Source organism: Pipistrellus hanaki, assembly GCF_964339955.1.
Source record: "Pipistrellus hanaki genome assembly, chromosome: 12".
Lineage (NCBI taxonomy): Eukaryota > Metazoa > Chordata > Mammalia > Chiroptera > Vespertilionidae > Pipistrellus > Pipistrellus hanaki.
The window spans coordinates 21,083,008-21,109,895 of record NC_140514.1 but is presented as its reverse complement, the minus strand read 5'-3'; the positions used below and the strand labels follow the sequence as shown (position 1 = coordinate 21,109,895).

At 37.7% G+C, this 26,888-nt stretch overlaps 1 protein-coding gene across 4 annotated transcripts in view; it reads left to right on the top strand.

The window, feature by feature from the left end:
• SRBD1 (S1 RNA binding domain 1) overlaps positions 1 to 25,984 on the top strand; it is a 145,059-nt gene extending 119,075 nt beyond the window's left edge. For 3 of the 4 annotated variants that reach the window (XM_084900993.1, XM_084900994.1, XM_084900995.1), the window contains exons 19-21: positions 2,409 to 2,591; positions 21,952 to 22,136; positions 25,136 to 25,984. In XM_084900993.1, coding sequence (XP_084757119.1) covers positions 2,409 to 2,591; positions 21,952 to 22,136; positions 25,136 to 25,425 — 658 coding nt within the window. In that variant the 3' untranslated portion in view covers positions 25,426 to 25,984. The remainder of the gene's footprint in view (positions 1 to 2,408; positions 2,592 to 21,951; positions 22,137 to 25,135) is intronic. The other variant, XM_084900996.1, reaches the window with a different exon arrangement.
• Positions 25,985 to 26,888: the final 904 nt, after the last annotated feature.

Below are 26,888 nucleotides of genomic sequence, written 5' to 3'. Positions count from 1 at the left end.
TGTGATAGAAATACATAGAATAGGGTAGAATCTGAAATCCATAACATTTATACATGGAATTTAGTTCATAAAAAAAGGTGATGTTTCAAATAGTGGGTACAATGATCAAATAGATGGTTTTATGACAACTGTTTCAAATAGTGGGTACAATGATCAAATAGATGGTTTTATGACAACTGGCAGGAATTTGGTATGTGTGGGTGAAAAATCTCATTCCACCTTATACTCTATATCCAGATAAATTCCAGATGGATCATAGACTTAAATGGAAAAAATGAAACTGTAAATGTACCAGAAGAAAACATGCTTAAATTATGCAGAACATTGGAGTGGTGGGACTTCTTTCTAAGTAGACCACAAAACCTAGAAGCCAGAAATGGGGGGAGTGGGGAGAGGATAAAATAATCACATGGTTTTTAGTTTATGTTTTTTGAACTCTTGGTTAGAAAATCCATACAGCACAAATAGAGGAAAATATAAAGGGCACCTCAATCTCTTATTTTAAAATAGTTTCTTATAATGCTGTCTAAAAATAAAATTTTATTTATCAGCTTATATATGTGTGCTATTTTAAAATGCATATAGAAGAGATCATTCTATACAACTACTTAAAATTTGCTTTATTTATTTCAGTAATATATCTTGGATCTCTTTCCAAATATTACTTATAGATTTATATCATTTTTAATAATGTCTGCATAGTATTTAATTTATGGATGGGCTGTAGTTTAATCAGTGTCCGATTGGTGAACATTTGTTTTTAAACTTTCCATTTTTTCAACTAATTATAAAGTACTCGAAGATTCATGACTGTTGTGTCTTTGTTTTTGTTTTTTTGTTTTTTTTTAATATGTCTTTATTGATTTCAGAGAGGAAGGGAGAGGGACAGATAGAAACATCAAAGATGAAAGAGAATCATTGATTGGCTGCCTCCTGAACGCCCCACACTGGGGATTGTGCCTGCAACCCAGACATGTGCCCTGATAGGGAATCAAATTGTGACCTCCTGGTTTATAGATCAACCACTGAGCTACGCCGATTGGGCTGTTGAATCTTCCTGATAGGTCATAACTTTATTCAGAATGGACTTTTCTATCTCATTGAATATTTTTTGCTTGGAAATCTATTTTGTTTGCTGTTCATGTTGCTATATTTGCCTTTTAGAACATTCTTGCTATACTTTCAAATTTTCAGTGGCAATTAATTTCTGTAACTCTTGTAAACATATATTTCATGGTTTTGCCAATCATTCATTAATATAATCGAATTTATTGTATTTATTGCTTTGTTTGGACTTTATTTTCCATCCTCTATATTTTCTCTTCATCATGCTTTCTTATTCTTTTCCTTTCATGCTATTCATCGGATTTCCCAGTTAACAAGTTTTCTCCTTGTTTTCCTACTCATTTTTTTTGTCTCCCCTTAGTGATTTCATGTTTTATATATATATATATATATATATATATATATATATATATATATATATATATATTTTATTCTTCTGGTGGTTGTATTTGAAGTTAATTTGGACTGACCTCTGGTGTCTCTGTCCTTCTCCTGAAGAAAACCAGAATCTTAGGGTCCTTCCCAACCTTCTACTTTTCCTCTACATCCCGTGGTGAGATGACCTAGGATTTTATTTTCAGACTGTCCTTTTGTATGTCATTTATTCATAAATTATCTAACTTAGTAAGTTTTTATGGTTTTTGTTCTTATTTCTTGTAGCCCATGTTAACATTTTTTTTTTAACTCATTGTTTTTGCTGAATTCTTTTCAGAGAGGATATATTATGTGGGTTATACTTTATTTCTTACATGTGAAAATTATTTTAAATAAATGCTACTTTGGCTAGGTATATGATTCTAGATTCAAAATTATTTTCATTTAGAACTTAAGATATTGCACCATGATATTTGTTGGTGCTTGTCAGTGAGAAATTTTATACCGGTCAGATTCATTTCCTATAGAAGAAATCTGTTTTGTTTTTCTCTCTTGACTTATAAAATGATATTCTAAAGCTTTTCTACCCTGTGTCAAATATGAGTCTTTTTTCAGTTTACCCTATTTTGTACCTAGTAGGTTCTTTTAACTTGAGAATTTGTATTTTTCCTCTGCTCTTGGAAATAATCTTTTCCTTCTCTTTTCCCTCCGTCTTATTTATTTCTCTCCATTTTTCTCTTCTAGAATGCCAATTATACTGGCTGAATCAGTTAAGAATGTTTTTGGCTTTAAGTAACAGAAAATACTATTGAGAGTGTTTAAACAAATAAGTGGTAATTTCTGTGAATGGTCAGAATCTGGCTGCTGTTTGTATATGGTAGAGAAATAAGCACATTTTTAATGAAAATTCTTTTCTTTTGTACCCCACTCTCGCTGTGTCTCCCACCCCTTGTTTCACATGTTTACAGTAGTCAGCACACTGAATCTGCAGGCTCAAGTCAGAGAGTTGCCGTGACATCTCCAGCAGGTGTTGAGGTCACAAGTGAGAAGCCGGGCAAGAAGAAGAGCAAAATCGCAGCGAATGTTGTACCGAAGCCAGATCCTTTGGACCAAACTTGTATTCATCCGGAGTCATATAACATAGCCATGAGGTAAGTCTGAGGCCCATGTGAGAATTCTCCATGCTCGGTATAAGTTCTCTACAGCAAATGGCCTTTGTTTTGGTATAATGGAGACTTTAAATATATGGCCATGTTTAACATGACAACATTTTTCAGAAGTTCCGCATTGCTGAGTTCTGTGGCACATTATTTTATTTCAGCGAGGAATGAAACCATTATTCCTGGAGCAGTGTCAAGCCAATAAACCCTGCTACTAATGGGGAAGTGTGTGTAATGGAAATTGCATGGCACTCTCCTCTGTTTGTTTTGGAAATTAACAAGACACAAATGACTAGCACCTGGCTTAAAACTCATGCTTATCTAAAGATAAAGCCCTTTTGAAAGTAAACAGCCAACATTCAAATTTTTTAAGAAATACTGCCCAGCTTGGTTGTTACAGACCATAAGAAATAATGTACTTTTAAAGAGCATACATTAACACAATGATATGGGGGTGGAGAGTGGGGTAAGGCATTAAAAGAAAAAAAACTTTTAATAACACATTCGATTAGTTCAACAAATTTTAGTTCAAAAATAGTGACTTGCTACATAACAGTAGTCTAAGGTTTTTAGTGAGTTAAGTGACCGTGGGCTTCAAAATAGTGAATATTTTTTTTAACTTTGGTTGACTCTAAGTGATATTTTTAAACTTATTTTGACATAACTGATATTTGATAAATATAATTGGTTTGCTTTCTTTAAAAAATGTTTAAAATTATGTTATATAACACATCATAGCAAACTTAGAAAATAGAACAAAAGAAGTAAAAAATAATATTTTAGCTAACATTAAAACAGTGGTATTTGTTTTTCTTCCATCATTTTATTTTTGATTTTTATTTATTTATTTATTTATTTATTTATTTATTTATTTAGTATATTTTATTGATATTTCACGGAGAGGAGGAAGGGAGAGAGATAGAGAGCTAGAAACGTCGATGAGAGAGAAACATCGACCAGCTGCCTCTTGCACACCCCCTACCGGGGATGTGCCCGCAACCAATGTACATGCCTTTGACCAGAATCAAACCTGAGACCTTTCAGTCTGCAGACCGACGCTCTACCACTAAGCCAAACCGGCTTTGGCTTCTTCCATCATTTTATAATGAATTTTAAACATACACAAAAGTTAAGCATTGTTTTACAAAGAATTCCTATATACCCACACCTAGATTTTATAGTTTACCATGCCTGTTTTTCTATCCATCTATTTGTCCATCATTCCATCTTATTCTTTTATTTATTTTAAGAGAAAGTTTCAGATATCTGTACACTTTCAACTAATGCTTCAGTATGCATATTAACTAGAATTCTGTCATTCTTAGCAGTGTGTGTGTGTGTGTGTGTGTGTGTGTTTTGTTTTTATTTTAGGTAAATTCACACAGTTTCATGGCAAGTGGACATTACCTGAGTTATAGCAAATAAATAGTTGTATCTGTGTAACCCAAACCACTATCAAGATATATAAAAAAAAAAGCCATTATCCTAAAAGGTTCCCTTATACCTCTTCCCAGACAATCTCTGCCCCAGCCTGCAAGAGCTAACCACATATTCTGACTTTTCTCTGCCAGAGATTAGTTTGCCTCTTCTAGAACTTCTTATAAACAATACCATGAATCTGCCACAGTTTATTCCTCTTATTAAAGGAAATTTGCCCACTTCCACTGTTGTTCTTGACATTTGTTTCCATTTATCTTGGAAAGATACTTAGGACAGGATTTGCTGGGTCATGAGGCAGATGAATGTTTCATTCTCTTTGAAACTTCCAGACTTCACTGCAATGTAGTTATGCCATTTCACACTTCCACCAATAATTATTAAAGAGTTCTGGTTACTTGGTAATTTGGCCATCACTTGACGTTGGTCTTTTTAATTTTAGCCATCCTAGTGTGAGTGTAGTAGTAGTTCTTTGTGGGTTTGATTTGCAATTCCCTGGTGACATTGAGCACTTTCTCTTACTTGTTAGCCATTTGTATATCTTCTTTTGTGAACTGTTTGTTCATATCATTTAGCCATTTTCTAACTGAGTTGTTTTTCTTTTTATTATTGAACTGTGGGAATTTTTAAAATATTTTTGGAATCAGTCAAATGTATGCTGGGCTAACCTCTTTATTTTCTTGTTGGTATCTTTTTATGAGCAGAAGTGTTTTTTTATTTTATTTTGATGATGTCTTATTTAGCAATTTTTTAATAGTTATTGCTTTCTAAGTCCAGCGTAAGAAACCTTTGCCTACCTCAGGTCATGAAATATTTAGTATTTTCCTCTAAAAGCTTGATGGTTTTAACTTTTACATTTAGATCATCTAAAATTACATTTTGTGTATGCTTGAAGTAGGGATCAAGACTCATTTCTTCCTTATTATGAACATTGTTATTCCAGCACCAAGGTTGAAAAACAGCAACAACAAAACTTGCCTTACCGGCTGCTTTGGTGACTTTGTTGAAAATCAAATGATTGTCTTAAGAGTGGGTGGGCCTGTTTCTGGCTCTCTGTTTTGTTTCATTGATCTGTTTCTCAATACCACACTATCTTGATTACTGTAGCTTTAAGGTAAGTTTTGAAGTCAGATGGTAAAAATCACTTAACTATTCTTGTTAAATATTACTCCGAATATATTAGGTTATTTGTGTGTTACTATAAATTTTAGAATGAGATTGTCAGTGTTCATTAAAAAACAAAACAAAACAAATCTGGTGGGATTATGATTAGGATTCATTGAGTCTGTAGGTGAATTTAGGAATAATTGATGTCATCCTAATATTAAGTCTTTTTACCCCGAGTTTATTATGTCTTTCTATTTATTTAGGTCTTCTTTTATTTGTCTCCACAGTGTTTTTTAGTTTCCATTTGCAGGTCTTGCATATAATTTATTAAATGTATTTTTGTTTTTCAACACTATTGTAAGTGGAATTTTTAAAATTTTGCTGCTAATAGTAAAAAGAAAATTAATCTTTATAGTAACTTTGTACCCTGCATCCTTGCTTAATTCATTTACTAGTTCTAGTAGATGTTTGTACATTAAGTTTTCCTATATAAGCAATTACATTGTCAGCTAGTAGATAAAATCTTTACTTCTTTTTATTTTTAATAGCCATGCTTTTTATGTCTTTTTCCTATTGCAGTGGTCAGCACCTTCATTCAATACTGTGTTGAATAGGAGTGATGAGAGTGGGCCTCCTTGTCATTTTCTCGATCTTTTAGCACATGTTCTCATTTTATTATTATAAACAAAATTGTGGTCTCACCTTATAGTAATTGTATTTTTAGAGTTTGTTGTTTCAGAAGATAGTTTTTTTCTATTTTCTTTCTGATACAAGCACAATTTTTTGTTTCTGAATATTTCTTTTTTTAAAGGCTAAATTGTGTGATTGAACTGTAATTTAGTAATAATAGTACTAGTAATGATCTTTATGGGGGATTCCTAGAAGTGAAATAACTCTGTCAAAGGGTTTGAAAGTTTATGTGACTCTTGCTATACATTGCCAAGTAACATACTGATTTATAATGCCACCAGCCATGTTCAAGCCTGAGAAATCTTTAATTTCTCCAGTCAGACAGGACTTTTCTGCCAGTTTTCACATGAGCCAGTTTCTGCACGTGGAGCATAAAAGCCCTACCAGTGACTTCATCCCTTTCTGTGCTTCCTTTGGGAGTAGCCTTGTCTCTCAGAAGCAGGGTACTTGTACCCTGTTTCATGAGAAATTTCTTCTACACGGAGATAAAACTGGTAATTTATCTAATTAAGCTTACCATCCTCATTATCCACTTTTGAACTATGGTAGTTATTTCTGGCTTTCAGGTATACTTAGTGTAGACATCTCTCAGCATAGGTAATTCATACTTCCTGTAGTGTTACATAAGTATCTTCCTAGAGAACAAAAGGCCACTAGGGATATAAGGTCATTGGTTTGCCTTCAGTGTTGTGAAAGTCAGTTCTATTGCAGTAAGTTTCAATTTTAGTTATAACAGAAAGTCAATCCTGTATAATAAAGAGGTGATATGCAAATTGACCCTCAGGCCCTCACATAAGATGGCCACCCCCATGTGGTCAAAGATGGCCACCACAAGATTGCTGGCAGGGAAGGGTAGTTGTTTACAATCAGGCCGGCAGGGGAGAGCAGTTAAGGGCAACTGGGCCTGCAGGGGAGGGAGGGCAGTTGGGGGGCAACTGGGCCTGCAGGGGAGGGAAGGCAGTTGGGAGGGGAAGCAGGCCTGCAGGGAAGGGCAGTTAGGGGTGACCAGGCCGGCAGGAGAGGGCAGTTAGGGGTGACCAGGCAGCAGAGGAGGGCATTTGGGGGGATTAGGCCGGCAGGGGAGAGCAGTTGGGGGTTACTAGGCCGGCAGGGGAGAGCAATTAGGTAGGACCAGGCTGGCAGGGGAGGGCAGTTGGGAACAATCTGGCTGGCAGGGGAGCAATTAGGTGTTGATCAGGCTGGTAGCGGAGTGGTTAGGGGGTGATCAGGCTGGCAGGCAGAAGCAGTTAGGGGCAATCTGGCAGAGGAACCAGATTTAGATGTAATCACATTGGTCCTTCAGATTTAGGGTATCACACCCTTAAATACAGTATGTGTTCAGCACAGAAAAAATGAGAGCGTTGTGACTTGTCTTGTGTGTGCCTCTTGAGGGAAAAAAAGAGGAAGAAAGGACCAAGTATCTGGAATATGTTGGCTTTGAGTGTTATTCTCTCTCATCACATGGCTGAAATTAGACTCTGCCTTTCCTCTGGAGAAAACATTACCTCTTCCAATAAAGGAAGCTTTGCCTATTTATTTTATTAAAGGATCTATAGGAAATGGATGCTTCACTTAGAGTATGCAGAATTTTATGCTGTTTTGCTGCAGATGTGATGTTTCCTGAATTTTGCACTAAAAAGAATTCCCTTTCATTTTGTGTTTTGGAATGAGGTGTGTGCATTTCAAAATAAGCAGCTTGATGGTGATCATATTTGGTATTTACTCATTTTAGGAGAGGAACTTGTAGAGAGCAGGAATAGCATATTCATCCTAGTGATGTGCCCATCTCTGCCAGAAGATGTTTTTCAGAAAGAGAGAAAAGAAGACAGTTGAATAGTGCAAGATTCTTAGGAAATGTCAACTTAAAAACGTAATCAAAGAATCAATATTATAGAAGGTATAAGGGGAACATGGGATTAAGAGACCTACTTTTACTACTTTCAGATTTCCTTCAATATTCTTTTGAAGAAGCTATTTTGTTCTAAATCTCTTTTACTTATTTCAGGATCTTCTCACATTTACCTGAGTACTTTACTAAAAGAATTCAAAGCTACCTTACAATCCCCTTCCTTAGATTATCTCCATATCTTTACTCATTCTGTCCCATACTTCTAAGCTACCCTTCCATCTCATGATTCTTTTTCCCCCCACCTTCACCCCTCAACCTTGACATTGTCTTGGTCTCTCTGTGTTGTTACCTCACCTCGAAATATTTGGGGAGGGGGTAGGAGGTGGTGACAGCTAAGTGAATAGGTCTTTTAGCTTTGTAAAGTTTTATGACTCTTGTATCTTTAATGTCTCTATCACTTACTCCTTTCATTTTGTCCCACAGACATATTATTGTGGTGGTCTCCCTTTCTCCACTCTCTCAGAGCTAAAAGCAGCACCGCCTTTTATCTTACTAACACAGAACTTCTATCTCATTGCTCCTTCTTTTCATTGCCAAACCTTCTCAGAAGAATAACCTACCTCTAATTATTACTGCTTGCTTCCTCCCAGCCCCTTACAGATTGGCTTCTCTCTGAACCGTACTTCTAAAAGTACTCTTTCAACTAGTCATCTCCTGTTGTCAAAAGCAGAGGTCTCTTTCTGTCCTTAAACCACCTACTCATTCTGCCACATTTGACACCATCAGCTTACTGACCTTCCATGACTTTTGTTTTCATTTTCTGCCTTCTCTGAGTTCTCTTCTGCTCTGGCCCTTTACATATATATATTCTTTGAATTATTTACCTTCGCTACCTTCTCCTCTTGTCCTGCAGGCTCTCTGGGGTGATTTTATCCACTCACAGAACATCTTTATATCGCATCTTTCCACTGATAATTCCAACCCTACATTTCAACATCTCTAGTCCAGATCTATTTGTCTGTAAGAGACTTTTTTTCATAATTATCTTAGCAACTCAAACTCAATATATCTAAAAGTAAAACTTGTTTCTTCCTTTTATCCCTTCCCGTGTAACTCCCTCCTCTTCTCCCAGATGATGATGACTGAGAGTAAGATGATGGTGGAAGAGCTGATAAGAAGTGGTCAGATCCACCAGCCCCACACAAAAACAAGGCAGACAAATAAACAAAAGAACTTGGTCTTTCTCTGTCGTCCCATAATGAATGGTTAATACCGACTTTCCATTAACTGGGCTAGAGTGAACAGGATCTCTTATTTATTTATTAAGCATATACCTTCTGGGTGTTTGCTGTATTCGAATACTGCAACCTTGGAATACATTCATTGATCCCTGCTCTCAAGGACAGAGACAGTATACAATCAGCATAATAAGTCAGCTGTGTAGAATAATAAAGCTGATAAGTGATGTGGGAAAAAGAGAAAGAGCAGATGAATGGAGATCAGGATTTATCAGAATGATGGGTAAGGGCTTGAAACTTAAATAGAACAATCAGGGTAGGTCTCATTGACAAGGTGACATTTGAACAAAGTCTTGGTGGAGGTAAAGGAGTTAGCCATGCAGGCATCCTGGGAAGAGTGACCTAGGAAGATGGGTCAGACAGTGTAAAGGCTATAATGTGGAAGCAGGACTGCCATGTTCAGGGAATAGCAAGGAGAGCCAGTGTGGCTAGCGCCCAGTGAGCAAGGAAGTGAAAAATAGGAAAGTAGGCCAAAAGGGCATTGGGAGGTTTATGTTAGGGACTTGGCCTTAATTCTGAGTGATTTGGGAGTGATAGCGAGATTTTATGCTGAAGAGTGACATGCTGTGATGTACATGTCAAAAGGATTCTGTTGTCTGCTGTGTTGAGACTATATGATAAGGTGCAATAGTAGAAGCAGGGAGACCAGTTAGACTAATTAAGAAACCAAGTGAAAGATGATGATGACTAAGATGATAGCAGAAGAGTTGGTGAGAAATCGTCAGATCCTGACTATATTTTAAAAATAGAGACAATGTGATTTACTGACAGATTGGATGAAAGGTATGAATGGCAAAAGTAATATGAATACCAGAGATACTGGAAGACGAAGTGAAACAAGACGAAGTGAAACTCGTTGTTATGGAGGGGAATGGGGGTGAAAGAAGTTAGGGAACTAAACTTTGATCACTCCCTTGGTGATCTCTCTCTTATTGTCTTGTGGCTTTAAAGACTTCCATAAGCACTTGACTCTTAAATTCATGTCCTCCGCCCCATCCACTCTTCCACACTCTAGCTGCCTATTTGACATCTCAGACCTAACATGCCTTAAACTGAACTCCAGGTCTTCCTCAACATCTTGTTCCAACTATGGCTTTTCTTATTTCAGATGATGACGATTCATTCTTTCTGTTTTTCAATCCAAAAACCTTGAAGTCATTCTTGACTTTGTGAGATTTCCCTGTCTAGAAATGACCCCTGTCTCCTGTGAACAATTTTTGTGTTTCATGAAGGCACGTACTAATTATTGACCTTATTATGCTTATTGATAAGTTTTATCCTCCCTATTTTGGAAGGCTCCTTGAGGACATAAATCACCTCTAATAATTTTTGTATTCTTCAGGCCCTATTGCACTGTTTTGCTAATTCTAATTGATGAAAGAAATTGCCAACAACAAAATACATTGACTAAAAAAATGAAGCCATAAAGAATATAAGAAAATATGGGGAACATTGAATTGACCTTAGAAATCAAGGATCTTAAGGGACAACTAATATATATATATATATATATATATATATATATATATATATATATATATATATTTTTTTTTTTTTTTTTTTTTTTAAAGCCTAAGCAACTAAACAGCCAGTCAAACAGTCGCTAGGATGCGCACTGACCACCAGGGGACAGACACCCAATGCACAGGATCAGGCTCACCTCTGTTTGGATGGGCCTGCGGGAATTGGGCCGAAACCAGCTATCTGACATCCACCAAGGGATCACGGATTGTGAGAGAGCACATGCCAGGCAAAGGGACCCCACCAGTGCACAAATACATTTACCGGGCCTCTAGGCTTATATAAAAATGAGAAAAAGAAAAATAGATTTAAAATTTTATAATTAAGAAGTTTCTTTTTTTGTGGGCCTCCGCCCTCCCCTTTACCCCACTTAATAGACTTGAATTATCAAAAGGAATATTGTGGTTAAAGTAAAACTGTGAACCTCTCTACCTGTCCTTGTCCCTGTAAAATAAATAATGCACCTGAAATTTTCATACCAGATTTGCTGGGCTAGTTAGTTATAATTTTAGGCTGCAAACTACAGGAAGGCAGGGACCCTTATGAATCTGGTTTATTCTATTCCCATCACCGAACACAGACTGATAAGGCAATATTTGTTTAATGAAAGAATAAACAACAGCAATAGAAAATAAAAAGTTGGCTACGTAGAAGAACACCGAGGAAAGGGACTACTCAAGAATTGGCAATTTTAAGTGTCAAGGAGCAAAATGAAATGTCTAGCTTTCCTTCAACCTAAATATTTTTTCTGTAGACTAAAATGGCTGAGGTCATTGCAGTCGTGTAAACAGAACTGTTGATAGAACATCTAGATCATTATTTCTGCTAGTGCCTGTCCCACCTGTTGAGTGAGTAATTCTTTCAGAATCCCCTGTGGATTGAAGGGATTTGAGGACCTCCCCACATTGAATCTCATGCTCCACAGAGTATTGTGTTCAGAACCCAGCCTTCCTAGTTTTTATAGACTAGAAAACAGAGACAGACCATGAAAGAGGATCATTTACCATTTGTTGTCATCAACCAGAAATGGTCACGGTGTCCCCATGTGTGAGTGGTTTCATTGTGCTGGGTAATACGGGCTAGGAGTAAAAGTGCTGCTACATTATGAGTAAAATGAAGCCCAGAAACTGGTTAGCGGTTGCTACTCCCCCATGCCTCTTCTGTTTTTGTCCTCCCATCTTGGTTGATCAAGAGATCCAAACCGAGTATCTGATTTCCCCTTTTCCTTGAATAAGATGCCAGGAGGTAATGCTTTGTGCTGCAGATTATGCTGATTTGTACATGTCACAGTGAGACCTGGCAGCCTCCCAAAGAATCTGCTGCATTGAGAATTTGATTCACTCCAGATAGTTAAGCTTGAAAGTTATGTTCTTGATTCAACTTGAAAAATTCCAGGAAATTTAATGTCAAGACTGTCATTCGGCACTCATTTTGATAAAGCATTAGCTAGTATTTAATTGTTATTTCCATTTCAGCCATTAGGGAGACGTTTTAAAAGACCAGTTTCTAGAATTGGTTAGCAGCCTGTGTAGTAGGAATGTGACATGCAATACCCTTCTAGTGGACTAGGGAAATGGATACCAAGGAGTGATTTATGTCAATATCTGTACTATAATAGTAGTACTATGATATTCCCTTTATTTCTGATAATGTACCTCTTATTGACCCTTATACTCTATGTTGAAAAGTATGTTTTCAGAGAGTAAACAACCATTAATGCAAAATACAGGTCTGGGACAGAAGAATCACATAACCCAAACAAATAATTATTGTACTTGGAAAAGTAAGGATCTTCATACAAAAACCAAGCAATGTTTATTCTTAATTTATAAAAACCTTGTGTCAGGTTTTTAAGTCAGAAGTTGGTCAGAGGGTACAAACTTGCATTGTAAGGTGAGCAAGTTCTGAGCATATTATGGACAGCATGGTGATTATAGCTAATAATACTGTATTATATACTTTAAAGTTAGTGAGTAGATCTTAAATGTTCTTACCACAAAAAAAAAAAAGTAATTATGAAGCTTGATGAAAGTGTTTGCTAATGCTGTGGTGGTAATCATTTTGTAGTTACATAAGTGTATTATCTTGAAATTACACTGTCAATTATATCTCAGTAAGTCTGGGGGTGGGAGGAAACCCCCACACACAAAAGGTAGAATTAACGCAACAGATACACAAGGGCTCTGTGACTGGATAGAAGGACTTATCTGAGGCTCATGGATTAAAAGCAGTTGGAGCAATATGGTGGGAGGCCTGTAGAGGTATGCCCTTGCCCTCTGCCATGCACCGGCAGTAAGTCCAGCCGGATAGGGCTGTAGGGCCCTGCTGAAGTCTTTTTCTTTCCTGTTCAAGGGTTTAGCGTCTCCGAACTCTTCTTTTTGAACCGCTTGCAGCTGTAATGCAAGAAGTTTAGATTGTTTTTATTTTAAAACAAAACAGCAGCAGTAGAGCAATGACATTCACAGATTTAATATTAATAGTTTCGACTGTCACCCGGAAGGCCAATGACTTGTAATGTTTTTGAGGGGTAAGTCATTTAGCCTACTGAGAGTGTCTAGCTCACCTCCTCCCACATCTAAAATTTACTGCAGCTTTACCCTGCATTCTCACGCCAACTGCCTTCTGCAATGGTAAAAACATGCTTCTTTGTGGGAACCTTGCCGGAAAAGAAACCCAACTACAAATGCTGTAAAAGAAATGAAGATTAAGTTAACAGACCTAAGAAATTATTTGCAAATTTGAAAGATCTTAAATTTTTCTGGTCTTGCCTCACAAAAGTTGGCAGCATTCAGACATGAAAATTACGGCAGAATGATTGCTGGCTTTTGATAAGTGATATCTTAGGATGTGGATCAATAGTTACCTACATTAACTTCTATGGAGCTATGATTAGACAATATTATATTGCCTTTTCATAAAGAAACATAACATCATAGAAGAGAGGTCAAACCTAAAATCTAAACATGATAAATAGACGAATTATTGAAAGGGATTTTTTTTTTTCTTGTTAGTAGTTAAAACTCAAACATCTTACTGTAATTCTCAGGAAGTTAACATTCATCATATTTTCCAAAGTGCCTTCACAAAGAGAAAAATGATGAAAGAGAATCTACCCACTGGAGAATCAGATGATCAGACTGTGGGTTTCTTAGGAATTGATTGTTGTATCAAATGTCTCACACGCCATTCCCAACACACACCCCACACGATGTGTGGGGCAGGGCTGATAGGAGGTACCAGGAAGAATCCCTAGCCTTTCCTGTGGATAGAACCCATAGTAAAGGCTGTATCACAAGGAAGGAAGCCCTCTATCAGCAGAGTGCCAGCCTGCCTGGATTCACATCATGCCGGTTTGATCTGGGAGAGTTGTTTAACCTCCTTTTACCTCAGTTTCCTTGTCTGTTAAATGTAGAGAGTACATATCTCATGAGATTACATAAGTTAATATATATATATATATAGAATTAGCACTTGGGATAATAAGCTTACTGGTGTTGCTGTAATTATTATTGCTGTTATTTTTGTTGTGGTTGAGAAGGGGCTGTCAAGCTGAGCCATAAAAAAAGGGAGGGAGGTGGGTGGCTTATGACTGGTAGTCTCCCGGGGGATGAGGGTGGGGTTTATCATGAGATCTGGATATCATTGAGGTCATTTAATATTGTTAGTGAACATTAACCCTGGGCTTGGACCTGTCTTTCCTACGTGTCTGGAGCAGCCTGTCAGTCAGTTCCCGGGGGAGGAGGAGTGAGGAGTTGCTGGCCAGCCATAGGTTGTGCTTGCCTCAGTCCCTTCCATCTCCAAAGTGTCTGCCCTTCTCTTCCCCAGGTTTAAATCATTCAGTCTGGAGCCTGAAACGCAGTAGGATATCGACTTAGTCTCCATTATCTCCCTCCTCCCTGCCTCCTTCCTGCCTGTCTTCTGACTTTCTGTGTGACCATTCACAACTTACTTTGACCTTAATTGCCTACTCTTTCAGTGGAATAAAAATGACTCTGCCCACTCAGAGGACAGCCAGGGCATTTATGGAAATGACAGATGTTAAGCATTTTCCAATTTCGCGAAAGGAGGAATCCTTGTCCAGGTAGATAGAATCCACAGGAAAAGGGCTGTTAACAAGGGAGATCGTCTTTACCCTAAAACGTGGGCTTTTTCCCCTGGTAGCGTTGGAGCTGTTTAATTTTAGCTCTACCATCTCTAGCCTGTATGTTTTTGAATACTAACTTTTTAATTTGCCCTTCTCTTTCAAATATTCACAGGCACTAATACATGTTATGGCTTTACAGCCAGTAAATTAAATTATATGAATTCTAAACAGTGTTTTTGAAATGTTAGAGAGTCTGCAGCCTTTGAAACCACTAACTTAATTTTTTCCAACTCTTACTCAGTAACTCAAACAGAGCCAAACCTTTTCCTCTTGAATTTGGTTTTAAAAATAATAAATTGCTCCCAGGCAGTGGTCCTGGGTGCCAAATTTTTATCTGGGATCTAAATCTTCTGTCTGCATCGAAAATCCCCCACAGTAAAAGGGGTAAGGAGTGCTAATGATGATGTGATATATGACAACTTTTACCTTAGCTACAACCCGTGGTCTCAGCTGTGTAACTTTGGGAAGGTCACTTAATCTGAGTTTTGATTCTCTTATCTGAAAACCTACAGCCACAATAATTTTTTGAGAGAATGAAATCATCTTTATGAACACTTTCAAAGTATCTGTCTACCTGCATGTAAAATCCTACCTCTCAGAGCAGGTGTAAGTGAGAGATTATTTATTCCAACATAGTGTCATTGGTTAAAAGTAAACTGCCATAGAGTCATTGATTGAAAGTAAACTGCAAGCTCATTCAGGGCAAAGACTCTGTTACCAAAATTTCAGTCTTCTCCACAGTAAATGATACTTAATAAGGAAGCTGGATGTGCGATTTTTTTCCCTTTTATTATATAGAATTTTATTGGGGTGACATTAGTCTACATGAACATATAGTTCATGTGTGGATTACTAATTTTAAAAGTCTGTATATCAGACCATATGCCTAACACCCAAAGTGAAGTCTTCTGTCACCTCATATTAGGACCCCTTTCTTCCCCCACCTCCCTCCCTCTGGCAACCACCACACTGCTGTTTGTGTGCACAAGTTTTAGTTTTAGAGTCCACATATGAGTTAAATCATATAGTTCTTAGCTTTCTCTGTTTGACTTACTTCACTTTACATCATGTTATCATGTTGTAAATGATACTATTTCATCGTTTCTTATGGCTGTGTAATACTTCATTGTGTATATATACCACATCTCCTTTGTGCAATTATAAATTATCCTCCAAGGCTTCAGCATTTTGTCACATTCTGTTGAAGAGCCTGATTTTTAGCAAATCTTTTATCATTTGAGGTTGTGTGGTATGTGTTTAAAATGGCTGGACCCAATGGGAAGAAGATGATTAAACCAAGTGAATTTGAGTTGTTGGGATACTTTTGGTTCTCTTCATGGGGTTAGGGTGTGTTTTAAAAATGTGAAAAACTGATTTTCTTCTGTTACTTGTAAGTTAATTTGTAAGGCAATTCCTGAAACAGGATTTTAGAAATCTTTAGAGCAACCACAGCATTTCAGCAATGTCTTCTCATTTTTATATACTTGACTCATTTGAATGTATATGTATATACATTTGGGGTTTTTAAATGATAATTTTAATTTATACTAATAAAAAAGAAAGATGCAAATTGACCATAACTTCACGACACCACCAGCCAATCAGGAGCGAGTATGCAAATTAACACAACAAACATGGTGGGTTAATTTGCATACACAGACACTGAATGGCTAGGGTGGGGTGGGACACAGGCGTTCTACACCACCCCAGCCACTCAGGGCCTCTAGGCAGTGTGGGAAGGCAGGGCTAGAGCAGAAAGGGATGACTCCAGGGCCTGAGTGGAAAGGCGATGCCAGCAGCCAGGGAAAGGAAGGCCCATTCTGCACGAATCTTTGTATATCGGGCTTCTAGTTAAGTTATAATCACACATTATATCATACCTGGTTCTGACATAGGAAAAACTGCATCAAAATAAGTGCTACTTATTCTCTGTAATATCAGTTATTTCATTGGTCTTAGATATTTTCTTTGATGTAACTATACAAGCAATGTCTTCAACTATATTTCTAAAGAGAGCATCCTAAATCTTAGTTAATTAACTTTTTATTTTTACTAATTTAATTTTCTGTTCTAAATTGCTAAAATCAAATAGCTTTCTAAGGATGTGTTCTCCTACATACAATTAATGTAACATGCATCAAGTATCCAGTTTCTGTGCATGCATACCAGACCTTTCAAAAAGAAGGAATAGTAAGTTCTTCCAAAGTTAGAAGCAGGTTAACAGTCTGATCCTTATAAACTGCGTCTTTTGAAAGACAGACTACACTCCTTAAGCTTATCCTTTTCAGCTCCTCCTGTTTTGTTTCTGTTGTTTTTATTCTTAGATGCAGGAGGTGCCCCCAAAGTCTCCAGTAGTTCTGAAAATACCCGGCTGCAGCCCAGGTAGCTGCATACCGTTTGAAACTATACTCTCAGATCAGAATCTGTAAGGACTTGTGGAACAGCCTCATTGCCCTTTCTGAAAGGGTTGCTTTTTTTTTTTAAAGTTCATCTGCAGTAAGTTTTCAAAAGCCAGTCAGCTGTAAGTTCTTGTGAAAAATGACTTGCTGTAACTTTCTGTGGTTGATTAAGTGCTAAGAAAAGCAATTTAAATATTATCCTCACTTACCTACCAGCTTCTACAGCACAGTAGGTGTTCTGGGGCCTCTCCATGAATGCACTCTACTTGAATTTACCATTACTCATGGATTTTGTACCAGCACAGGTTTTTTAAGGATTCTGGCTCAGTCCAGGGTCTCAGTTTAACAAAGAGGTTAGAAGTTTGAAACGATTCATTGATGATGATTACAGTGCAATTCACATTGCTGCCCCTTCGATTTGACTGCTGAAAGGTGGGTAAAACCAAGGCTGCCTTTTATCTAATTGTGTGCTGCTACCTGCTAACCCTTATCAATTCCTGTGGTTTTTCTCCTTTGCCATGTTGGAATTTATAGTCAGCCTTTAACATTAAGTGCAGCAGATTTAAAAATATATAGTATATTTTTAGTATAACAAACTATCACTAAATTTTCATGTGTGTCCCAACGCTTACTCTACAGTCACAGTTAAGACGGCAGGTTTTCTCCTCGAATAAGCTTTTTTTTTTTATATCATTGAATGTGTACCTGTATTATCTATTATGACCTGTTTTATCTGTACGTTTTTATTTCTAAAATTACTGTGCTCTTGGAATTTAATGTTTTGTTTATTGACGTAATGATTTTAAAGCTGAGTAAAACTAATGGATAAAAATAAACAAGTACAAAAAGCTCTCTTAAAAGTGTTAAGAGTGGCTAGACAGCTAGAAGATCTTTGCCCTTGCAGCATGTTCTTTGTGGAGTTATAAATCCTGTGAGTTTGGCCTACACATATGGGCTAATATTAGGCCGGTTTTAAAGTGATGGTGTTACATCACCACGGTTCTTCTGTGCTCTGTGGGATATCACGTTGCTTTAATGTAATGAGCCAAGCCCTGGGCTCCTAAGCTTTTTTTTCTCCATGCTGGAAATGATTACATAAAACTGAATGCCCACATCGGAACTCCTATGCGTCTTGAGAATTTCATATTCTTCAGGGGGAAAAAACTTACAAAGACTTTTATTCTTGGAGTGCATTTGTAACAAGTTTCTGTTGAAAATGTCAGTGATTTCAGGTTCTATGGCATTCTGTTTGAAAAACAGGCATGCTCTCTGCGGCAAGCTCTGCATTTTAACTTTGTGCAGATGTACGTGAAAAGAACATGATGTGCTCATTTGTTGCACTTATGCTACTTTCTTACTTTAAGTAAGATGGGTGAAATTACATATTAAATAAAAACAGCAGCTCAGACAGCACTCCTTAGCAAACTGAAATGCCTTCCAGAGACAGTGGAGAAATGAGACTCACTGAATTGTGAGAGATTGTGTACTGAAATGCATTTATATAACAATTTATTTGTGGGATTTATCAGTATTAACTGTCTAATGTTTAAAACTAACCTGCCATTAAGTTGTGCTGGTAAAATGTCACCAAAAGTATTGTATTTTATAGCTTAACAAAATATTGCCATTTAATTTTTGACATAGCTGCAGTTATAAACAGACGCACATGGATGTGTATGGTATGAAACTCCGTTTAGTGAAAATAGCTGTGTGTCCTGGGGAAAATTATTTAACCTCCCTGAACCTCAGTAGGCCTTTTCTGAATGACATATCTGTCTTTAAGGGTTATTGTCAGGGCTAAATAAGAACATCTGTCAAGCACTAACATAATGCTTCATGCTAATTATCAGTACATGTCCATTTACATTCTGTGTCCAACTGTCATAGAGCACATTTGTTTTTATTGGTACTTCTGAGCCAGAAAGAACTTTGTACTGAGTATTACATACTCAGTTCTAAGTGAAACTTTGTATTGGGTAGTCCTTATCCCGCTCAGTTCTAGGGTGAAAATTTAGAATATGTAGAATAAAATGTTATAGGATATTTAAAGAACACATGTTTGAGTGATTACTGAGCATAAAACATTGTTTTCTGTCATTCACGGTCAAACGTATTTGAAATCCAATAAGGTAGAGGTCATTCTGAATGCTATTCCCAGCTCATTCTGTAGTTCCTCTCCCTGGTGTTGGCTATGTTTCTTTTTCTGCAGTCCTGTTGTAACTGTTTAAAAGTTTTCACATTTAAAAAGCATTTGACTTTGTTCCATAGTCATTTAAAAATAGGCCTGATCAATATGAAGCATTAGCTAGGAGCACAATTTGGTCATTTTTTTATTGATTTCAGTTACTAATGCCCTCAGGCTTAGTGTGTGAGAATGAAAATGATATATGAAATATGCATTCAGATTAAACAGACCAGCCTTCTTTTTACATCTGCAACCACTATAAACGGAATTCTTTCAGTGGAAGTGACTTTGGTAGATGTTATTTACACACAACAGCCTTAAGCCACCTGAGCCAGTATTTCTGTTTTGGTAAATTTCTGCCATTTAGTTACTTGTACTAACTATGAGATGCTTTTCAAGGTTATAGATTTGCAGCTCATGAATATACTTTTTTGGCACTTTAACAGTTGATTGTAGTCCAGAGTCTTGGGGATTTGAAAGATGTTCTGGTAAATACCAGGGAAGCCTGCTCAGCAGGGCATGTATTATTTAGAAAGTTGAGCAAGGAAGTTGGCTCTGGGCAGAAGTTGTCATGTATCATCTGCCCCATCAGTCAAAGCTCCAGCAGCTGTTCCCTGTCACCAGGACCCATATGTGCTACTGCCCATCCATCAGCACTAACAGACACTGGCTGCACTCTGGTGGGCTGGAGAAGCCATGGACACAAATAGTGGGTAGCTCACTGGCCGCCAGTTTGGATGGAAGCTCATTTCTGAAAAAGGAGACTATGCACCGACTCCTTGGTCTTTCATTAGATCATTAACCAAAATGCATTGTCAAGGGAATTAATTAGATTTTAGACAATCTGTTTTTGACCAAAAATATGGTTTTCGAAACGTATGGGGGTTACACGTTTGAACCCAGAGAGACACATGAGTGAAATGAGAGATGAGGGAGTTTACTCCAGCAGATATCAGATTACCAGTACCGGATTATCAGCGAAGAGGCCTTTCTGGTTGAATACAACAATGCAAAAAAGACTTGAAATCACAAGTATTCCTTTTGCAACAACCTGCAAAACGGCATAGATCCCAATTCTGATCATAGACAAGTTTCCAACATTTTCCTTTTTCCCATCTTGTATTACAGAGACATCCTAAAAGGAAAGGATTTGACGGCATTAGTATCACTGTCTGATTACTGTGTTGACGTTTTTAAAGTGCCATTATTCATAGGAAATGAAAGTTAATGATGTAGAACAGCGATTTTCAACCGGTGTGCCGCAAGAGACATACTGGTGTGCCACAAAAATTTTTAAGACATGCAATACCTGACTATATAGTCAGCAGCACTGACCTCTTTCCCTTGGATTGTCTTAAAAAAATGACAACAGCCAACATAATAGCTGGCTGGTGTGAATGGATCAAAGTTATACCTATTTTTGTTGTTGTTGTTGTTCAGGTCAGCAAAAAATAGAATATATTTTTTGGTGTGCCTGCCACACAATTTTAGCAATTCGTTTGGGTGATCTTTGAGATGAAAAGGTTGAAAATCACTGATGTAAAAAAATACCTAGCCAAGAAATATCAAGAAAGTGGACTACAGCCTAATATTCAGATGAAATTTAAGTGAAATGCAGCTTAATCCTTTATTATTTTTTTTCTTAAGTAACTCGTTATTATACTCCAAAAGCTAAGTAATTGATAGGTTGCTATTTAAGCAAGAGAAATGGAAAACATAGCAAAGGGAAATTGAGAAACGCAGATAACTTTATTTTGTAAATATTGCAGCTATCTACACTAAAAAAGAGAAAGATGCAAATTGGCCATACCTTTGCAACACTCATTAGCCAATCAGAAGTAAGTATGCAGATTAACCCAACAAAGATGGTGAGTTAATTTGCATACACAGGCGCTGAGTGGCCAGGGGTGGGACTCACTGCCCCAGCCACTCCAGGCCTCTGGGCAGCATGGGAAGGCAGAATGGTGGCTCCAGGCCTGAGTGAAAGTAGTGCTGGCAGCCAGAGAAGTAAAGCCCATTCTTGCATGAATCTTTGTGCATTGGGCCTCTAGTATAATTATAAAGCTTATAAAGATAATGTTCATCTTAAGGCTCTGTAATTGCAATCTTACTTTTTATCACTTCCATTTTTCTCTTTTGATACTGAATATACTTAGTGAACTGATTTTAATTAGTCAATGTGAGGCTTGCCTGTTGATGGCATTTGGGAATTACTAAGCTCGTAGTATGCTTGCATAGGTGACACAAGTACAGAGCAATGATATGGCACCTGACTAGAATAATGCATTTGTCAAAAGCTGGCAGTGTTTGTTGGGGATTTTTATATCATCAATTCATTGTTGGTATAAAATAATTTAAATTCAAATAAGTTTTCCTAACTGAAATTTTTGGAATCATGAGGTAAGTATAGGTATCCTTATTTAGCAAACACATATGATACTAACCTCTAATGAACATTACACTGTAAAAATTTCTGACCTGTAGGTGCAAGAACCGAAATGCATTCCTCCTCCCCTCAAACCCCCCCTCCCCTTTTTTTTTCCCCAAGACAGAGCATGTATTATATCATGGGCACATAGTAGGTTTTTAATAAAGACTGATAGATTACTATATGGATCTGAGATGACTGAATTTTATGGTGGTCTTTATAAAGAAATTAGAAAATAAGTAATATTATTAATAAGTGTTGGTTGTCCTCCCTCTCTTCTCCCTCCCTTGCAGGTTTTTATCCTTCATTGGAGGAACACTGTGTGAAATTGGGAAGCCTGAAATGCAACAAAAAATAAAGTCATTCCTTGAAAAGGAAGGAATAGAGAAACTTGCAGAAAGATTACAAACAACAGTGCCCACTTTACAGATCATCATAGATGGCCTCAGCCAGTCTGAAAGCTTTGACTTTCGAACAGGTAAAAGCAGTTAAACTTGAGCAGTAGCACCTTTCATTTGCATAGCTCATGATAGGCCCTATGACCCTCACAACAGTCCTATGCAATGGGCAAAACAGATGTTATTTCTCCCATTCTACACGTGAGAAAACTAAGGCATGGTGGCCTTCCTTCAAAGTCATTCCACTTAGGTAATATCCAGAGCCAAAGCTAGAAGCTAGGTCTCCAGATTCCTCATTCCCCACTTACTGTCTGCATGCATCATACATGTGCTCAGGCACACATTTTTCATCATTCTTTTCTAAACGGTTTTTATCTCATAGGAACCAGAAGTTCAAAGTAAGACATTCAGTTTACAAATAAAAAATGAATCTTCCTAAATTAAAGCCTTTCAAGTTCCTGGATTCTGTGTCAATGAACATATTAAACAAATAAAATACTCTCTCTCTGTTGATTTTCGCCCCTTTTAATTAAGTGCTCTCAGCTTTCAGCACAGGTAGATGGTGAGGGAACTATGACAGCCAGAGTTGTTGAGAGCGGTGACCCAGTGAGAAAGAATTAGGGTATCAATTTCCTAAGGAAATTTGAATAGGAAGCCTGAGATTTGAATGAATCTGTACTTGTCTCATAACCATGCTGCGGGCTTGGTTCTTTTCATTCTTTGTTAGGCCGTGTTGGGGTGTTGGGGCATAGTTCTTTGAAAAAGTTTAAGGGAATTTAAAAACACTGCCAGCAAGCTCATTATACTTTTACCTCAACTTTTCAGTAAGTTTGAAATTAATTTTTTTTTTTTTTTTTTTACAGTTGGAGAAAAGTAAAATAAAACATAGAGTAATATCTATGCCAAAAATGTAGGAGTCGAAGCCTCTGGGCAGTCCATCCAAAGTGTCGTTGAGTAGGAATACAAAGTAGAGCCATGGTTCTCAAAAACAGGGTGGGACTGGCGGTGTGCCTAGAACCACTGCATTAGAAGGTTGGCAAATGTGCTTCAGCTGCAGGCATCCTAAAAGGGTTTTGCTGTCCATCTTTATATTTCTGTCTCGGGGTTGATTGCTCTGTTATTGCAGTTACACTCACTGTAGGCTCAGGGCAAAGATCAACTCTTAAATTATAATGTTCAGTTAAATAGCCAGCAGCCAAGTAGACATCCTCACCTGGTGATGCCCGTAGTTGAGCTGAAACCCGATGCATGTAGGCTCTCAACTGGGCTTATCAGTTACTGCAGTTTTTATCCTTGTGACAAGTGAAATTTCAAATGAGTCTCATCTCTCTTCTCCATTTTCTCTGAAGGATTTCTCTTCTTGATGCAGCATTCTTTTCTGATACTCATCCTATCTTCTGTGTACTCAGTGACACAGTTCTATGTCATTATCTAGGTGCTAGTCGATTTCTATAATTGGGTTCATCCTAAGCAGCCTATGACAGGATTGAATATATGTACCTTGCCAATCAAACAGGTTTGCTGGTACGTGGTACATTTTCTGATTTATCAGTGACCCAGGCTGTCTTCAGGAGCCTATTAGGTACTTCCTGGCTCTGCTTTTCTGTGCAAAATCAAACTAAGCAGCTGATCAAGAACCTTTGGGCAATCTGTACTAGCTGGACCTCTACATGAAAAAAGGTGAAAGACTTTTCAAGCATACAAACAATGCCTATGGGGCCTCAGAGACCATCTTGCCTCTGACCCTGATCCATGACTTAGTTTCACTTTGCTTGGACACAGTCAGTGCCCAGCGTAATATATTACATTATAGTAGATTTCTGCTTCAGCGTCAAGTGAAATTCTATAGAATCAGTTCCAGTGTTAGCATATTCCTATTTTTATGAGATCTGAGTTTTAAAGAAGGCTTTTGTTTTACAGGAAGAAGGTGAGTTTGTAAAAAATCTTGATTTCAGTGTGGTTGGGCTGGGGAAGGGGAACGGAGAGAGGTGACCAGTTGTTAATACAAATGTAAAGGATCGCTTCAACAAGCAATCAGGATAAAGCCAGCAGCTGTGGAGGAAAAGGAAATGGAATGGGTGGGGGGGTGGGGGGGGAATGAGGTCTCAGTGAAAGGAGATCCAAGCACAGAATGTGTTCTTTGTTACTAGAATCAACATCCAGTAATCCTAGGAAAGGGGGCCAAGAAGAGCGTGGATAAATGGAATCCAGAGATAATCCAAACGCCCCATTTAAGCTGTTGGTTCTAACCTTCTCCCTTATAAAACCTTTGTTTTTGTCTTGTTTTATCGAGAGCCATAATGATTCCTTGCATGCTTTATGCCCATATTTCGGGGGCTGATATTATTAGTGAACAGAAGGATGTGCACCCGGGTGAGCAAGAAAAGAGGGCTGGGAGGACCTTGAGAACCGAGCCTGCACGTCTTCCCCTGTGTGTCCCTAGCACCCAGCAGTGCCTGGCAAGGAGATAATAGGAGTTAATAAATGTTTGATGAATTAAGAATCCATAAATCTCAATTGGATAAATATATTCAAAATGGACAGAAATTGATTCCTGAGCTCCAGATTTGTTGGGGAGAAGTGAGACAAAAGAACATTTGAATTTCATCTACATTTGACCAAATGTTGGTGTACTTTCTACCACCTTTAGAAAGTGAGGATTCAGGCACTGGGTAAAATCTCCCAACCTTCAGTCTCCAAGGGTCTGACTTTCTCAGTGTTTGTGATTCAGCCTTGTGTATTCATTGGGCAAAATTATTTCCGAATCGCCTCATGAAGAGGGAAGTAAGAGTCCTTAAGTGGAGGGCAGTGTTCACATGTTAACGACATAGAGTTTGAGAAGAGGAAAGTGTTTGAGTAAATTTTCTTGACTTATTTCTACTGTGTGAATGCTGATCCTCCAACGAGGATGGATTTTCTCCAAAGGCAGGCCGGAGTCCAGCTCCTTTTGTGTCACCCCGATTGCTTAATATTGGTCTGGGCACATATGTGAGATGTAGCAAATGCTTACTCGTTTGTGTGTGTCTAGGAAGTGCAGAACCTTATTAAACTAGATGTCTTTGTTCCCCTTTCCTTGCAGATTTCAGTCAACCCGATTTTAAGAGAAGCATAGTCTGCTTGCAAGATCTGGAGGTCGGGACAATTCTTACAGGCAAAGTTGAGAATGCCACTTTGTTTGGCATTTTTGTGGATATAGGAGTGGGGATAACAGGGTTGATTCCCATACGAAATGTAACAGAAGCAAAGCTTTCTAAGACGAAGAGGAGAAGGAGCCTTGGACTGGGCCCTGGAGAAAGGGTGGAAGTCCGAGTAATCAACATCGACGTCCCCCGATCTCGGATCACTCTGGACCTCATTCGGGTATTGTAAGTGTCCCTCTGAAGGCCAACCACTGTTTCCTCATTTCTACTGATGGGCAAGGATAAATCCATGTTTCTGTCTTCTAAATAGCAGAAGTCACTTAATATACGAAGTGTTTTCCATCCACTTTCCTAATTTTTCTTTCTGAATAAATAGCAAACCAATAGTTTGATTTATTTTCACCTTAAAGAAAACAATAGGTGTCCTTATGTGGCTTTATATAGTAATGATTTTCTGACCAAAATTTTATTTTTTGTAATTCATCTTTGACTCCTTTTGCATTTTGTATAAGAGATTATTTCAACTTCCAGTTGCCAACTTGCCTTGCTAGACTTGTATGAAATTGTCTTTTTTATTTGAATTATGCAGTTTTAACTCATTTTTTATGGATTTTTAAAAAATCAGACTTTTTGAATTTGATTTGTGGCTTTTTTTTCCTTGACAAGCAAACTAAAAATATATCAATAAAGGAGATACTTATATGTCTGTAACCATCAAGTGGATGGCTCGGAACATTTCTCAGAAGAATATATGTATTGGTGACTTCAATAAAATTTTGTGTCAGTGACCTGGTTTTTGCAATGTTGTTTCAATGTGAATGACCTCAGAGCCATTTTGATTACATAAGGGTGTGGCACACACTTATACAAATTTCATATAAACCAACTGTGCTTTGGTGGGGAAGGGAAGCCTTTGGAAATTTGAAGAATGACTTTCTGTTTGACTTGGCATAGAAGTGGTACATTCTTTCTAAAGCATTAGGATTAAGCTTCAGATTGGGACAGAAATGGCCTTACTGAAGATTGAATATAGACCATGTGTGAAAGGGAAGAAAGGCTAGTAGGTAAAGCAGGTGACTGCATTTTTACTCAGGGGAGATGGGAAGTATTGGCATGCCCACTCAGGGTAGAAATGATGTAAATGGAGCCCACGCCGGATTGTGTCAGGCATTCAGGGTGCTGTGGTTGGTTTGCCTGATGGAGTCATTTGCACAGCTGAATGGGTTGCTGGTTCTCCATGTGTAAGCAGTAGAGCATGGTCACTAAAGACAGTGATAGATCCTGCACTTTTGCCTGAAATAGCCCTGGTAAACACTTACTGTCCTGGCATAATTTTTAATAGTGCCTCTTTTTATTTGCAAAGTGCCCCATATTGGATAATAAGTCATATGATCACCTTAGTAAATCCCTTACAAAGTGGTAAATCAGGTTGTGTTTATTGGTCATTCTGCCTGAAATCTCCTTGGATTGCTTCTTTTCCTCATTGAAATAGAAAGGAACATCATCAAATGAGACTAAAGATGGAGGGGGGGAAAGAGTTGGAGGTTTGAGAAGAAGGGTAAGATAAGAAAAGGATAAGAGAGTAAAAAGCCTAAGGAAAGAGAGTGTGATTTCTGGAGAGTGTTAAATGTTCCATTTCAGGTTAGTGGCCAGTTGAATGTAGGATCAGTCAGCTTGGCTATATATTTTCTT